Source organism: Pithys albifrons, chromosome 1 (assembly GCF_047495875.1).
Source record: "Pithys albifrons albifrons isolate INPA30051 chromosome 1, PitAlb_v1, whole genome shotgun sequence".
In the NCBI taxonomy this organism is placed as follows: domain Eukaryota; kingdom Metazoa; phylum Chordata; class Aves; order Passeriformes; family Thamnophilidae; genus Pithys; species Pithys albifrons.
This window is the reverse complement of record NC_092458.1, coordinates 17141390-17156157: the sequence shown is the minus strand read 5'-3', so window position 1 is coordinate 17156157 and position 14768 is coordinate 17141390. Positions and strand designations below refer to the sequence as shown.

Genomic DNA, 14768 nt, shown 5'->3' with positions numbered 1-14768 from the left:
AAGAAATAAAGGAAGGCTGTAAAAGTATCCTGATACGATTGATTGTAAATTATGTTGACACAGTGCAACATGACTCTTAGTAAGGCCAGATATCAGAAGGAGAACAGCATAGTATTTGTCTAAAACTTAACACAAATTACTCCTAGATGAGCATGGTACTACCACAATTACATTTGATATTGTCAGAGTCCACATGGGTGTCCCTAAGTACACTGTGTCAAAACCTACCTCAGCATACATGTTCCTATTGTATAACATGTGTTTTGACACCAGTCCTAGTGTGAGTAGACTTAGTCTTGCCAGACCTTTTCTCCCCAAAGCCGTTTCTTTCCTTTCAGCTGATCCTTTTGGGCAGCATAACTTCTCAGTGACATTCATGTGCACTAGCTTTAAAACACATGGGAGTTATGTAAGCTCTCTTCATCACAACTGCTAAAGGAGAGGCACTTTCAGAAGTCTAAAAAACACCCCCAGCTATATGAGTTTATTACTCAAGGAATCTATTTCTCTCCATTGAGTATAAATAAAGCCTAGATGCCTGAATTCATCCATGAAAGCTCACTAAGATGGAGTCCATTACCTATTTCCACCAAAACAACATTGTATTCCTCAGTGACTGAATATACTGCAGTATCAATGGGATCAATGAAAGAAACAGTGAAGAAAAATGAAAGACATTCTGATGCTGTGTTCTGAGCATATGTTTTGGCACACCTTTATATTTTACTTTTATTGCCTCTTGACTTCTGGTTGTGATTTTAATCAGACAAGGGCTGACTACTGTTCTATATGCTTTTAAGCTTGTTTTGCTCCACAAAGTGTAGCCAGGTAGTGATCTAGCATATAATTTAACTTCGAAAAATTACAGAGAGGGCAACCTTGCAGGCTGATATTGTTTAGAGCCATGCCAAAGCATCAAAGTCTGGTCCAGAGCACACCAATGCTAGTGAAAAGATTATCATTGACCAATGTCTGGTTCAGGTTTAAGTGCAGGGTACACATCAGCCGTAACCAGCAGGCATTACCCATAAAGTCTGTGCTTTATTACCCTACTGTGTAGCTCTGATCCCCTTGAAATTATAGAGTCTGTTCCCATGAGAAAAGTGCATCTAAGTTCTCAAAAATATGTAGGAGAAAAATGGAAGTTCTAGAAATCCTGTAAGTTTATATTAGGTAGATAATTTCTTTCCAGGAGAGCTTACAAAACTATTTTCTGAGCATGTGGATAATATTCTGGTAGTACCAACTGACTGTTATTGTCAGTTGTACATAATCAATGAATGTTAATAATGAAGGAAAACATATATTTGTGTCAGCTGAATGTCATGAATTCTACCCAGGGAGAAGCATTCAGCCTTCAGTTAGCCTCTTGTGCAAGGGTAATTTAGTCTTCTATAAGATAATCAATTCAATTTGGTATTCAATCAATATATTTGATGAGTGTTAAAGTTGATTTAAAAAGTTTTGAAATAAATGAAATCATGGGTAGGCTTTGTATAAACCTGCCATTTTGGCTAAGTTGGATTTTCCATATTGAAATGGTGTTACTTTCCTGTATTAGCACTGCTTCTGCAGGTATTACAAATTGTCATGGAAATGCAGATATACTTTTGTTGCATTTGTATCAGGGAAATGGGTGCCACAGTGTTACAAGAAATCAACATTTAAAGGTTGGAACAGACACTTTAATTCTGAAAATGCTTTTTTAAAAAAGTCTTGTTTACCTTGATGTTGATACTGTATAAATATACACAATTGAAATCCAGTAAATAATCTACAGAAAATTCCAAGTAGTTTTCTGGTATCAAGGCCTGCAGTTCTTGTGTAAATGGTGTGAGTTTATATGTACCATCTGGCAGTTAAATGCCACCCTGATGCCCGATCCCATCAGATCTCAGAAGCTAAGCAGGGTCAGCCCCTGTTAGTACTTGGATGGGAGACCTCCTGGGAATATGGGGGGCTGTAGGTTCTAGTCCTGAGGACTTCACTGTCACTGTCCAAGCTTGCTCAGCCATGGCAGATGAACCTCAGGACTTAAAGGGTGGGGCCAGTTCTGCGCACGCTGTGCCTCACCTGAAAAATCCACTGCGCAGGCTGGAAGGACACACCCATGTGGGTAGAGCCCTTCCCAAATCTTTGTTTGTGAGGCCTAACCATGATGATGATGGTATGTACCATCTACAATGATGTACCTTTGATACGATAAATAACAAACTGGTTAAGACAAAAAGATTGGCATGAATTCCTAAATCACAACACTCTGTCTTGGAAAATATTCTCATTCGACCTTGTCAGACAAAAACTTAGTGATTCCTTTGATTTGGGCCTACACTTTAATTTCTGGAGATATTTTTGCTTTTGTATCATTTGAAGTGTTTGAAAGGCAACTAATGATGTCTGAATTTATAAAATTTCAGGGACCTCCCGGCACTCCAGGACTTATGGGCAGCCCCGGGGCAAAGGGAGAACCTGGCGATTTTACTTATGATTCTATCCTGAAAGGTGAAAAGGGAGATCCCGGTTTTCCAGGACAACCAGGTATTCCTGGAAGAGAAGGAAGACCAGGAAAAGATGGATTTCCAGGTCCCCAAGGTCCAAAAGGAACACCGGTATGTGTGTTTTGTAATGTTTTCATATTGTGCTACTGTGAGTTTATGTTTATGTATTGTCCTATACATTCTGTCTTTCAGATCAGAATTCACATGCTTTTGTGCCCTATAATACTTTATGTTTATTGGCCTCATTCATTTTTCCATGTCTTGTCATTACCTTGAGTAATATATTCTTACTCAGAGGAAGATTCCATTTTCACTAGTGATAGTGAGGAAGACAGTCCTTCAACAACAGACTATTTCAGAGTTAGATTTTGACCATTTCTTTTTACGTGTCATGCAAATAAGCAATGACTCAAATGCATCCAATATGACCTGTTAAGAGCAAAGTTGTGGACATGGACAACAGTTTTATTCCTTTCGCCCTTTCTCACATGCTTGATAGTGAGAACTAGTGCAAATGATTTAGCTGAAATTTGGAGGTGATTGAACAAATGCAGTTATTCAAGCAGAGATTGTTAAGACAAGATTCAAATATGTTCTAGCACATTTCTCTCCTGGCAGAAACTAATGCTTCAAAATTTTGCACTGATAGAGTTCAGCCGATATGGATGTGAATCTGAATGTGGAACTCACATCTACTCCCAGATCCACCACTGGGAGCGTGGCCTACATGGTCCAGTTAGCTGCATTGCACACTAGGCCTGATTTCCAGGTGCTATTTCACATGGGATCTAGTTCTGTTTCCATTGAGCTCAGCAGTAAAAAAATCCATTTTCTTCAACACTGCAGATACTCGTGCTAAATTCCAAGTCAAAATATTCAGAGAGGATGCTGTGTTCTGTCTTGCCAGTCAGGCAAGAAGTACATTTATACTTTCCAAAAATTAGGGTACAGCTGGCTTGAAAGGAGAACGTGGTCCCCCTGGCCAGCCTGGATTCCCTGGAGTACGTGGTGAAAGAGGTTTTCCTGGCCCTCCCGGGATAGGTGCTGCAGGGTTACCTGGTGACAAAGGAGACAGAGGCTTTGCTGGAACCCCAGGTTTACCAGGCCTTCCAGGTAATGCTACAGTATGCTTAAAAATATATTAAAAAAATTAAAAATGTTGTGCCCTTTAAGTGGTGCAGCTTAGAGGATCACCAGAATTTAGGACTGAAATAGAGACTTTCTAATTTAAATCAGTATTTGCTTTCAGCATAATTGCAAATCTTTGAAGGCAGTTTTCTTGAAGAATTTTCTAAGGCCAAATGGCATGGTTTAGGTTCATCCTAGTTTTCTGTGAATCTTCTACAAAAAAACCTTCATAGCAAGTCACTTGCAATATTATGGGTGAACTAATATTGCTGGCTGGGTGAAACTACTTTGCTTATTTCATCAGTTGCTGTACTTAATAGAACTTTACCTTAACAGGAGCAAAGGGTGAAGCAGGACGAACTGTATCCCTTCCTGGACCTCCTGGGGCAGATGGCCTTCCTGGGCCACCTGGTTTCCCTGGACCCCAAGGTACAGCAGCCTGTTAATCTTTGACTGGTAGTCAAAATGGATCTGTTCCCCAGAAGTTAGCCTTTGTGTTAACATTTGTCTTGTTTTTCATTTGCAAAGGTGACAAAGGAAATCCTGGACTTCCGGGTAGACCTGGCCTACCAGGAGAAAAGGGTGCTGTTGGGCAGCCAGGTATAGGTTTCCCTGGACCTCCAGGTCCCAAAGGTAAGATAAAGTTATCCATCTAACAGAGCTGGTGTGACTTTCATATGGTTGGAGGCCTATACTGTCATCCAGCCATGGCTGCATGGAGTTTGGGAGGTGCAACAGAAGAACCTCCCTTGTGGAACTCAACAAGCACCACAATAAGCATTCATTTGATGGATGACACTTGCTCTGTGCAGTGAAGGGGTGCAGCCACAGATGGTGTCACAGCTACAGCCACTGTAGAAAATTATATTGTACAGCGTCTTACATTGCAGCCACTCAGGTTGCTGAGGGATGAGATGACCCTTCTGAAAGATGAAAACCACTGTGTGTGTTGGTCAAAATAAAACACTGACATAGCCATAACAGTTTGGGGCCAGAGCTAACAGCTCTGCTTTGTCCCAAGTGGCTGAGAGTGGTTTGGCTAGAATTCCAGCTTCCTCAACATAAGTTTAGTCTTCCCTCTATGCCAATTGTCAGGGTATGCAAGCAATTTAGAGTGAGTCTAAATGTTCGGATTCTAGTTTTGAATTTTTCTAAGATGTATTTCATAGTGCTGCTACTCCTTTAGAACTATTTCATCAGAGATTTCAGCAGCCATCTCAATCACAAAAATTCTTGTGTCTTCATTATTATTTGCTTTGATTCCACACACCAATGAACTGGAAGGGCTGGAAACTTAATAAGGAGAAAGGACATTTTTTCCCAGTGACCGCCTCTGAGACTGCATTGGGACAAACCAAAACCAGAAATGACCATTGTATCTGGAAAAGAATTGCTATATGCACTTTGATGTCAGCAAGAGAGGAATGGCACATCAAATACATTTCTTTAAAGGACTCTTCCTTGTACTCATCTCTGTGCAATGACTTTCCTGGGACTTAGCCTAAAAGCTGTATTTTCCACTGCCTGAGACCTTTGCCTCTGAGAGGAGCTTCTTCTGAACTTACTGAGTGTGTGCTGTGTTGAATGCGTGCTATCTTTAAGTGATTTGCTGCATGTTGTAAATATTCCTTCCTGCATTCCCAAGGTGCAGTTCATGGGCCAGCTATTGCATAGAAACCTTCTGTATGCAACCCACACTGTGACATGTAGGAGATGCCACCAGACATCTACTGAACAAAAGATGTTGATTCACAAGTGGATTTTGTTGTGCACCCCTCAGTCTGATGGCTCACATTTTAAGTTGTCTTTTCTGAAGGAGACTTTGAGAACACAGTTTTACAGATTAGATGTTTCTCCCAAGGGAGATGGGAGGTGAACCTACAAGGCTATTCATTTAAGAGGAGACACTCAGCATTTGTTTATTCTCATCAGAAGCCAAGTGTACAAAGCTCAGTGTTTGAATCTTTGTTGGGACATTTGAGTACTGGCATTGCTAGAAGTCTGACATAAAAGACTACACAATCTTTTTTTACATGTCCCTGTGAGGATGTAAATAGTTCAGCTAGAGGCTTGATGAAACAGCAGAGGTCACCAACAGGCAGAGACAGTAATGATGTATTGTTTTGTTTTGTTTTATAGGTTTCCAAGGTCAGCCTGGCTCACCCGGTCTGCCAGGAACTCCAGGAACCCCTGGCCTGGATGGTTTGCCAGGTGTTCCAGGTTTACAAGGTCAAAAGGTAGATGCCAGCTGCTCATACTTTTATCTGTGGCTGCCCATGTTAACAGGAATGTGCACAAAAATCCTGCTCTTTAAAAGTTGGCCAAACTGTCTTTCATCTTATGTTTCCCACTGTGCAAGCAAAGGGACAGAGTAGATGGATGAATGCTTGACATTAATACTGAAAGACTTACAGATCTCCCCTGAAATCATATATAGAGCTCTATACATGAGCTCTATACTCCATGATTAAATACATCTAGTTAATGATTTCTTAGTTTTGATGTATTGATTCCAAATCTATTGTATTTCTTTGGCTAGGGTGAACCTGGTGTAGGTCTCCCTGGCCCTAAGGGGTTGCCAGGGCCTCCTGGTCCAGCTGGCATCCCCGGAGAAAAGGGAAATCCAGGACTGCCTGGCTTACGTGGCGAGCAAGGCTTTCCGGGAATACCTGGACAGCAAGGATTCAGAGGTAACATTGCCAGAAAAATACACCTCTATATTTCTGTTTCTTTTTAAAATCACTCCCCTGTGGATGCAGCAAAAAGTCTATTCATCACTGAAATATCCTACTGATACCTTGGGAATTGTCCATTTTCCTTATCCTTGTTTTCTCCTACCACCCACCAGTACCAAATGCTAGCAGGAAAGAGCAGCCCTTCCTCCAAGCCGAGGCTGGAGGTGTTGGAGGCTGAGTGAGGTCTTGTTTGGCACGTGCTTCCAAAGCACCTTGTCTGGCATCTTCAGCAAACACGGTGTCAAACAGCATTGGAGGATGCTCAGTCTATCTATGTCTCTCCTGTCTCACCACAGGTGATCCTGGCCTCCCAGGACTCCAAGGCTTACAGGGTCCTCCAGGTGCACCAGGGCTGGGCCCTCCAGGATTGCCAGGACCTGCTGGGCAGCCCGGACCCGAGGGACCCCCAGGTGAGAGGAAAATACTCACATGGTGGTGCTTAGGAGCAGAATTTTGGCATAAGTGGTTATTGATGCTGGTAAAAATGTTGCTTGTGAACTGTTTTGCAATGTAAGGTCAGTGAGCGTGGATGGGGGGATATACCAGTGGGCCTCCTCTGACCAGTCCAGAACGCAGGGCAAGGCTTCCTGAGAGGATGCCTGCCATTTGGTTTGGTCTCCTTCAATCATTGGTGGGTCATATATACAGGTCCAAAGCCTCTTTTAGAAAATGGGGACTGGTTCTGCTGTCTGCCTTTTAGTCTTCATTCTTCATGCCATGTAATTTTTGAACCACAGGTATTTGTGAACCACATGCTCAGATGTGCTTGTTAACAGTGTTCCTTGTTCTCTCGTAATCCTGTATCTTCTGTTTTTCCTAGGATTTCCTGGAGTAAAAGGAGAAAGGGGCTTCCCTGGTATCCCAGGTCTAGACATGCCAGGACCAAAAGGGGACAAAGGTAGCCAGGGCCAGCCAGGGGTACCAGGCTCTGTGGGGTTACCTGGCCTGCCAGGTCCACAGGGGGCTATTGGACTGAAAGGATCAGCAGGTAAACATATTTTTCCTCAGAAACCTGCATTTTTGACAACTGTTTTATTAAGTTGTGGTAGCATAACTTTTCACTTGGTTAGAGCTGGATCCATCAAAGAGCTCAAGCCTGGGAAAACACATAGATTGACATGAGTAAAACAGCTCTGTGGACATGTAACTGAACTGCTGCTGAAGTTCTTTTGTGGATCAAATCCAGCAGCTTTTACAAACTGGCCTTAATAATAAAAGGGTATTATCTGCACAATTTTAGTGACAGAGTATGGTTCTAATAATGCCTTTGCTAATGACAGCATTGTTTACTCTAATAGGAATTTTTAAGAATTTCTAAAAAAAACAATTACAAACTGTGGTTTTTCTGGTTTTCATAACACTATTTTTACTGTTGTTTTCTCTGTCAGGCTGTCTTAAGATTAATCATCTCCCTTGTCCCATTTTTCCTTAAGTAGTGCAATTCCTAATATGAAAAGCAGTAAATAATTCTGTTTCTTAAACTTCTGTGCACGGCTTGCTTTATTTCTGTTATTCACTCTTTCACTTTGGCTTCAGGACCCAAAGGAGAAATGGGAGTTATGGGAACTCCTGGATTGCCGGGAACTCCTGGACCAGTTGGAGATCGAGGGTTACCTGGTGAAAAAGGTAAGAAAGAGATTTTCTCAAAATCGAAATTGTAAAATCCACCTTTTTCTCAACAGAAAACAAGTCTAGAAATAAGCAAATATAAGAACTATGTTTGGCCTAAGAAATGGTTCATGTCAAGTAACTGTTCTTTAAGTTAGAAACAGTATAAAAAGCATATCCTAGAAGCAGTCGTGTTTGTGCACTGAGACATGATTTTTGATCCATTCTTCAACAGTGTGAGGCTGTGCTAGGTATGGGGATGCTATAGATATTACTCCAAGAAAAACACAGAATTTGAAATTACAAAAAGCTAGCAGGAAGATCTTTAATTAAATGCTTCAGATAATGTCCTGTATTACTGCCAAACTCCTGCCCTTATTGTTTCAAGAATCTAAAATTAATGGCTATGAAGTATGAAAAATATGTCAGTTTTTTGATGGAGCTATTGTGAAGTCATGGTATAAAATAAAACTTCATAGGAGATATTCCAGAGCAGGATATTTGCTGCTCAAAATTGTAATAAATAGCTAATTTAATTTGTTGTTGTCTCCTAAATATTTTTGCAAAGTTTTGTATGCATCTATAGTATTCAGTGCTGTCCCTTTACAGGTAGCCAAGGTTTCAAAGGTGTAGTTGGACCACAGGGTGATCCTGGTGTCAAAGGAGATAAAGGTGAAGCTGGTCTTCCAGGAAAACCTGGAACAATGGACAACATGGACATGGTTAGTCTGAAAGGCCAGAAGGGAGATCAAGGAGAAAAAGGTAATTGTGGATAATTGTAATTAACACTCATATACTATCAAGCAGTAGTACTTTGAGTTCAGTTTTGTCTTGGTTTTAGACAACGGTTTTTATGATAAGATTAATGAATTTCACACAACAAATGCAGGTATTTTTCTGCTATTTTTCAATTCCATAGAAACAAAGATTAATCACAAAACAAAGCTTCCAAAGTACAAACTGTGCAGAGAAGACGCAGTATTTTTATTTTATAGCATATTTTCAGTGACGTTGATTGAAAAAAAATTAGGTTTGAACATCTTGAAATGTTTTTAATAAAAGCCACTTACTTAAAAACATTCGGTGAGCTATCTTCAATAACCTGTTGTCCTGCAGCTATATGCAATACAAACAGGAATGTTTGTGATGTGACCAAAAAGTGCGGACCTAAAGCTGGGATAGGGGCACAGCACAGAATAAGAGATCAAGCCTGCTGGAATGGTGCAGGTGCTTCAACATTAAATGAAACAGGGAAACCAGCAAATTTTTGTTTGTGATCTAGTTCATATGTGCCTTTTTATCAGTCAGATCAATCATTTCTGTTAACACCCGATATTGTTTGTCGCTTCTCAAATAACTCATTAATCTAAGTCAAACACACATTTATTTCAATTTCTTTTAAAGATATAACTTGCTTTGAATTTGCACAGACACCTGTAAAATTGTGATAGTTTGCAGCCTCTCCTCGGTATTGGTTTAGGGATTGGAGAGTTATGTTTTACTCAGCCATTCCCTTGTTCAGCAGAGCAGCAGCAGTGATCAAAAATCAACTGGAAGGATTATTATATGTCATTGCAGTAAATTTTGATAAAACTTATGTCACTGTGTTTGTCTTTTTGGTGTCCAGGGGACCATGGAGCAACAGGAGAAAAAGGACTACGTGGGGATTATGGGGAACCAGGAATTCCAGGGCAGGATGGTGAACCTGGTACTCCAGGACAACCAGGTATGTCTGAAACTAACAGAAGAGAGGTGGATTGTCAGGTATTTTAAACCTTATTAACTAATGGGACTCTTAATTTCTCTGTTGTCCATAGGACCAAAAGGTGATCAGGGCCCTCCAGGGTACCCAGGGGATCCAGGAGTTCCAGGACAAAAAGGATCAGTTGGCGAAATGGGTTTGCCAGGTACTGATTGCTAGGAATTTCTTATTATTGTTTTCCACCATTTAATACAGAGCATTATAAGAGACCTGTATTGAATATTTGTTGGTGTAAGACGTAAGAAACTGTTGCACTCTTTGCAGTTACTGAATATTGGGCTTTTGGAACATTGCTTTTCAATCCTATTGTGATATACAAACAATAGAGTGGTTTCCTCATTTTCTATGTGCAAATCCTTTAGCTGTCTGTTTAGGATTTGTGTATTTGTTTCAGGCAAGCAGTTTTTCAAGTAATGCCTATTTGTCTGTCTCTGCTAATGTGTGAACTTCATTAAGTTTCTTGTGTGTTTTCTGCCTTCTAAAAAGCTTGATGAGTTGCTGTGTACTGCATGTTAATTATGAACGGTAGTGGTCTGGGAAGGGTGTTGTTGTGGAGGAGATTGGTAGAGAGTAAAATGGAGAATATGCTGTATCTCAACAGGGAAACCTTGTCTCCATTCAGATGACCTTATGTTTAGTGTATTTCAGAAATCAAATATGCTACAGAAGGGTCCGTTTGTCACTGTAGTCCTGCTAGAAATTATTCAAATAAAGTTTTACTCAGCTCATATGTACTACTGATCCTGAGGGACCCATTTTCCTTTTTTCATATTAGGAACACCTGGAGAAAAGGGTCTTCCTGGAGTACCAGGTTCACCAGGCACACCAGGGTTCCCTGGGCAAAAGGGTGAAAAAGGAGACAAAGGAGCACCAGGTTTTCCTGGAATTGGCTTTCCAGGGGCCCCTGGTGAGAAGGTATTTACACCCCTAAAGATTTCATTGTCTCCAACAAGCACTTCATTTGAAAAGATGCTGTTGGCCTTTAAGCTGTTTTATTATATTTTCTACTATGGTAATTTAAATATCTTATGAGAAACTTGGAAGGTGCATGTATGCCCAGGTTTAGATGCATTCTGTTTGGTGAGATCAATATCGTCAGGGTTCTTATTTATTTTCTCTGTTCAGAATAGGCTAATTCACTGGGCTAGAAATGTGGGGTAGGGGAAGAAAAGACTAAGTAAATAATGTGAAAAGGGCATCTTACAAACAGAGCAAATAATCACACTAAAATAATGTTACTTTGCAGAGCTGAAAACATATACAGTGCTGAGATATTACTGAAAAGTGAACTATATTAATAATGTCTGCAAAGTTTAATTTAATCGCTAATAGGATTTAAAAGGATTTTCATTTGTTTCATATTCCTTTTCCTAGATGTACAATGACAGTTATAATGAATTTATAAGCAAAAATTGTAAAAATAATACCTACTAATCTGATAGCAAACTTGCTGAAGACTTAAAAAACCCCACATCTTTTTTTAAAGAGATTTTTATTTAGATTTTTTTATCTTTTTTTAAGAAAGTGAAGTGTAATAGGTAAGTTAAGAGTCTAATTTGGAAAAGACTTTGTATAACAGTCATAAAAATACATAGAAAACTGCTCATTTTCATATGTAGGTATTAAGCAATTGCTAGAAGAGTTAAAAACTCTGACAGTGGAATTTAATGTGTAATTTAATCATAAATTAGTTTGTTTCTGAATGGAAAAAGAACAGAATTCTTTAAAAACCAGATAGATAAGAGGGGTGACATCTACTACTGGAAAAAGGAATAACCGTTTTGGAATTAATGTGTGGATTTTTTGTGTGCTGCTTCTTCTAGGGAGAACCAGGAAGAACGGGTAGTCCGGGTTTATCTGGAGATAAGGGTGAAAAGGGTAGTTCAGGAATTCCTGGAATGCCAGGTGCCCCAGGTCCCAAAGGATCCCCTGGCATGGCAGGATTTCCAGGCAAGTGTTTATGCTTTTATAAAACAGAAATTGCAGTGAAAAATTAAAATGAAACTCATACAAAATATCCCTCATGTAAATCCATATCTTCTTTTCTTTAGGAAGCCCCGGCCGCCATGGAGAAAAGGGTGAAAAAGGACTTCCTGGCTTAAGTGGCATTCCAGGTTTAAAAGGAGAACCAGGTAAAAAAGAAATATAAACCACCAAATGCTATTTAAAGTATTGTTCACCTTCAGGCAGTGTCTAAAACAAATTCTGTAGCATTCTATATCCATTTTTGCTCAGATATTTCATGGTACATTTGTTCATTTCATAAGCAGAAAAAGATGTTGCTGTTTTCCAGGTAAATCTGAGCCAGTGTAGTCGGGGGCTAATACTTCTTTTGCACTGTTTGAAGAATAGATTTTACCAGCCTCCACAAGACTGGTTGTTACTGTAGCCATTAGTCTGTTGTTTCTGAAGTCATTTATAAACAATACAAATGATCTATATGACCCAAATGAATCATCACATTAGCATTCTTACACAGATGTTAAAGAGGAAATAGAGTATGGAGGAGAGTAAGTCCATTGTTGTTAAGAATGTATGTATGTATGTATGGCCAGGCTTCACAAATGAAGATTTGGGAAGGGCTCTACCCCCGTGGGTGTGTCCTTTGAGCCTGTGCAGTGGATTTTTTAGGTGAGGCTCTGCATGTGTGGAACTGGCCCCACTCTTTGCTCCTCAGGTTCATCTGCCACGGCCAAGCGAGCTTGGATGGTGACAGTGAAGTCCTCAGGACTAGAACCTACAGCCCCCAGTATTCCCAGGAGGTCTCCCATCCAAGTGCTAACCGGGGCTGACCATGCTTAGCTTCTGAGATCTGATGAGATCAGATGTCAGGGAGGCATTTAACTGCCTATTCTGTTAAGAATATAACAACATTTTTGAACTTGGAGTCTTCTTTTCTCAGTTTTCTGGCTGCAGGACACATCCTCTTATTGGACAATGGACTGTGCTATTCACAAGTCTTTGCTGGAGTTCCTGAATTCTAAACTCACTGAGTTTCATGATAATTAACTATGTCAAAATCTTTAATACTTGAACCGTGTCTCAGATTGATTTAATTCAGAAATAACCTCACACTGAAGTCATCATGCAGTATTTGCTAGGTCTATGTGGGAGCAAAAGGAATAGTTAAGCATTTCTTTAGAGGAAAAAAAAGTCACAGGTGAAATAAAAATGTCAATGATTTTTCAGGTGAACCTGGTGTTCCGGGTCCTGCTGGTTCCATTGGTCAGAAGGGTGAACCAGGTTATGATGGGATTCCAGGTGCAGCTGGTGCAAAGGGTGAACAAGGTACTGTGACTGTTATCTTAAGTTTACATGGTACGAAAAGGCACAGACACAGTAGCTGGGTTTGAGGTACTTTGGATGAAACCGTAGAAAATAAAGTCAGTATGGTGTCTTACAAACTACTTAGTGTCATCCACCATTGTAAAGCTGATCATTTAGATGAGCAACTGTGTATAATCAATGTAATCGTGGAAAAAGTTCTTTCACAAAAGCTGGCAATACTTTAAATAATTGTGTTTTGGCATTATTTTCAGCCTGCAGCTTAGCTGTGAAATTGCAGAGCAGTCTTGCCTTTATTTAGGGTAGGGTTCTCTGTGATACAGGACCCATTGCGCTAATTACAATACCAATACATAACGAAAGCAATCTCTGCCCTGAAGGACTTTTGCATAAGCCATGTATTTGGAGTTTTTATTTGCTTAATAGAGTTATATTCACTTCAAGTTAAATTTAAGTACTCTCCCACCTTTTAATTTTTTGCTGTGTTTATATTTCAGGTCTTCCAGGTAGAGGACTTCCAGGATTTCCTGGTGCAAAGGGAGATAAAGGTAAAACTTATTCAAACAAGCAGCAAACCTCCCTCCCAACATACTATAAACATAACTCTGTAATGCAGATATACTTTCTACTTAATTCTTTTACATGTTATGACTTCTCAGAGCAGGCAGAGCTCTGAGAGGCTCAAATAATAATTTCTGTTACAGTGGCAACATCTTGGAACATGAGTTAGATATGCCCTAAAATAGGTAATTATTCATAGTGTGGAATTTACTGCAAGCTGTGCTGTGATGAGGTAATATAAATAACTCCTGTATTTGTGTGCTGTGCTTTTGACTCCCAAATATTTCTGTTTTCCTACTAATTTTGCAAGAATCAAAATCTAGTGAGGCTCTGTGCACCAGACAGCTATAGGTAGTAGTTCTGTGGCCAGGAAACTAGTAATTTTTTTCCTGAATATTTTTTGCAGTCCAGATTTATTAATTGCTAAAACAGTTATTCTGTATAGCTCAGTAGATCATGTCTTAGCTATGCACAGGAGCATGGTGCAGAGATGCAAAAGATAGCAGAGGCCTGATGAGATCTTACTGAAAATTGTTATTACTTGGACTCAGGACTTATTAGCTTGGATACAGGCACACAGCTATGACAATTTCAGGTCACTGCACTGTGCTGTGGCAATAGCTTGATTGACTCGAGTCAGTGCTTGTTCAAGGTGTCTGTAATGCACCATGCTCCATTTTATGAAATAAGTATGTCCAAGACATTAGACTGCAAGATGTACAGCAGTGAAGAAATATGAAACTGCTTCTGATAAAGGAAATTGTGTATAATTACAGGATTTTTTATTTTAACCATCCAGAAAACACAAATGATTCAACTAGTCCATCTGTGAAATTAACATGACATGACAGATTTTGAAGAACTTTCATAGCTTTAAATATCAGTGCCCTACCTCACCCATTCATTCTATAAATAGAGGGAACTTGTCTAGACAATCCAAACTGATAAATCAGAATTTTAGAATAAATTTTATTTACTTTCTCAGACTAATTAATATTCATTAATTACTGAGAAAGACCTCATATTAGAGAACTTAATAAAATAAACAAATTTTCTAATCATAACTTGGTAGGGCATGGAGAATGCTAGATTATGAGAACACTTTTCTCACCTTTCCCATATCTCTTATTATGTTAGCTCAGCTCATTTAAAAATATCTGGGTTTAGACTAGATGTGTATTGAACTGATGT

The 14768-nt window shown here is 39.6% G+C and overlaps 1 protein-coding gene across 1 annotated transcript in view; it reads left to right on the top strand.

Moving 5' to 3' along the window:
* COL4A1 (collagen type IV alpha 1 chain) overlaps positions 1 to 14768 on the top strand; it is a 122538-nt gene that overhangs the window by 90167 nt on the left and 17603 nt on the right. Inside the window, exons 25-41 of the mRNA XM_071567708.1 lie at positions 2418 to 2609; positions 3443 to 3611; positions 3963 to 4055; positions 4155 to 4259; positions 5766 to 5863; positions 6166 to 6316; positions 6658 to 6771; positions 7182 to 7349; positions 7898 to 7987; positions 8579 to 8731; positions 9597 to 9695; positions 9787 to 9876; positions 10507 to 10646; positions 11555 to 11681; positions 11783 to 11863; positions 12921 to 13019; positions 13514 to 13564. Of these exons, the coding sequence (XP_071423809.1) occupies positions 2418 to 2609; positions 3443 to 3611; positions 3963 to 4055; positions 4155 to 4259; positions 5766 to 5863; positions 6166 to 6316; positions 6658 to 6771; positions 7182 to 7349; positions 7898 to 7987; positions 8579 to 8731; positions 9597 to 9695; positions 9787 to 9876; positions 10507 to 10646; positions 11555 to 11681; positions 11783 to 11863; positions 12921 to 13019; positions 13514 to 13564 (2020 nt within the window). The remainder of the gene's footprint in view (positions 1 to 2417; positions 2610 to 3442; positions 3612 to 3962; positions 4056 to 4154; positions 4260 to 5765; positions 5864 to 6165; positions 6317 to 6657; positions 6772 to 7181; positions 7350 to 7897; positions 7988 to 8578; positions 8732 to 9596; positions 9696 to 9786; positions 9877 to 10506; positions 10647 to 11554; positions 11682 to 11782; positions 11864 to 12920; positions 13020 to 13513; positions 13565 to 14768) is intronic.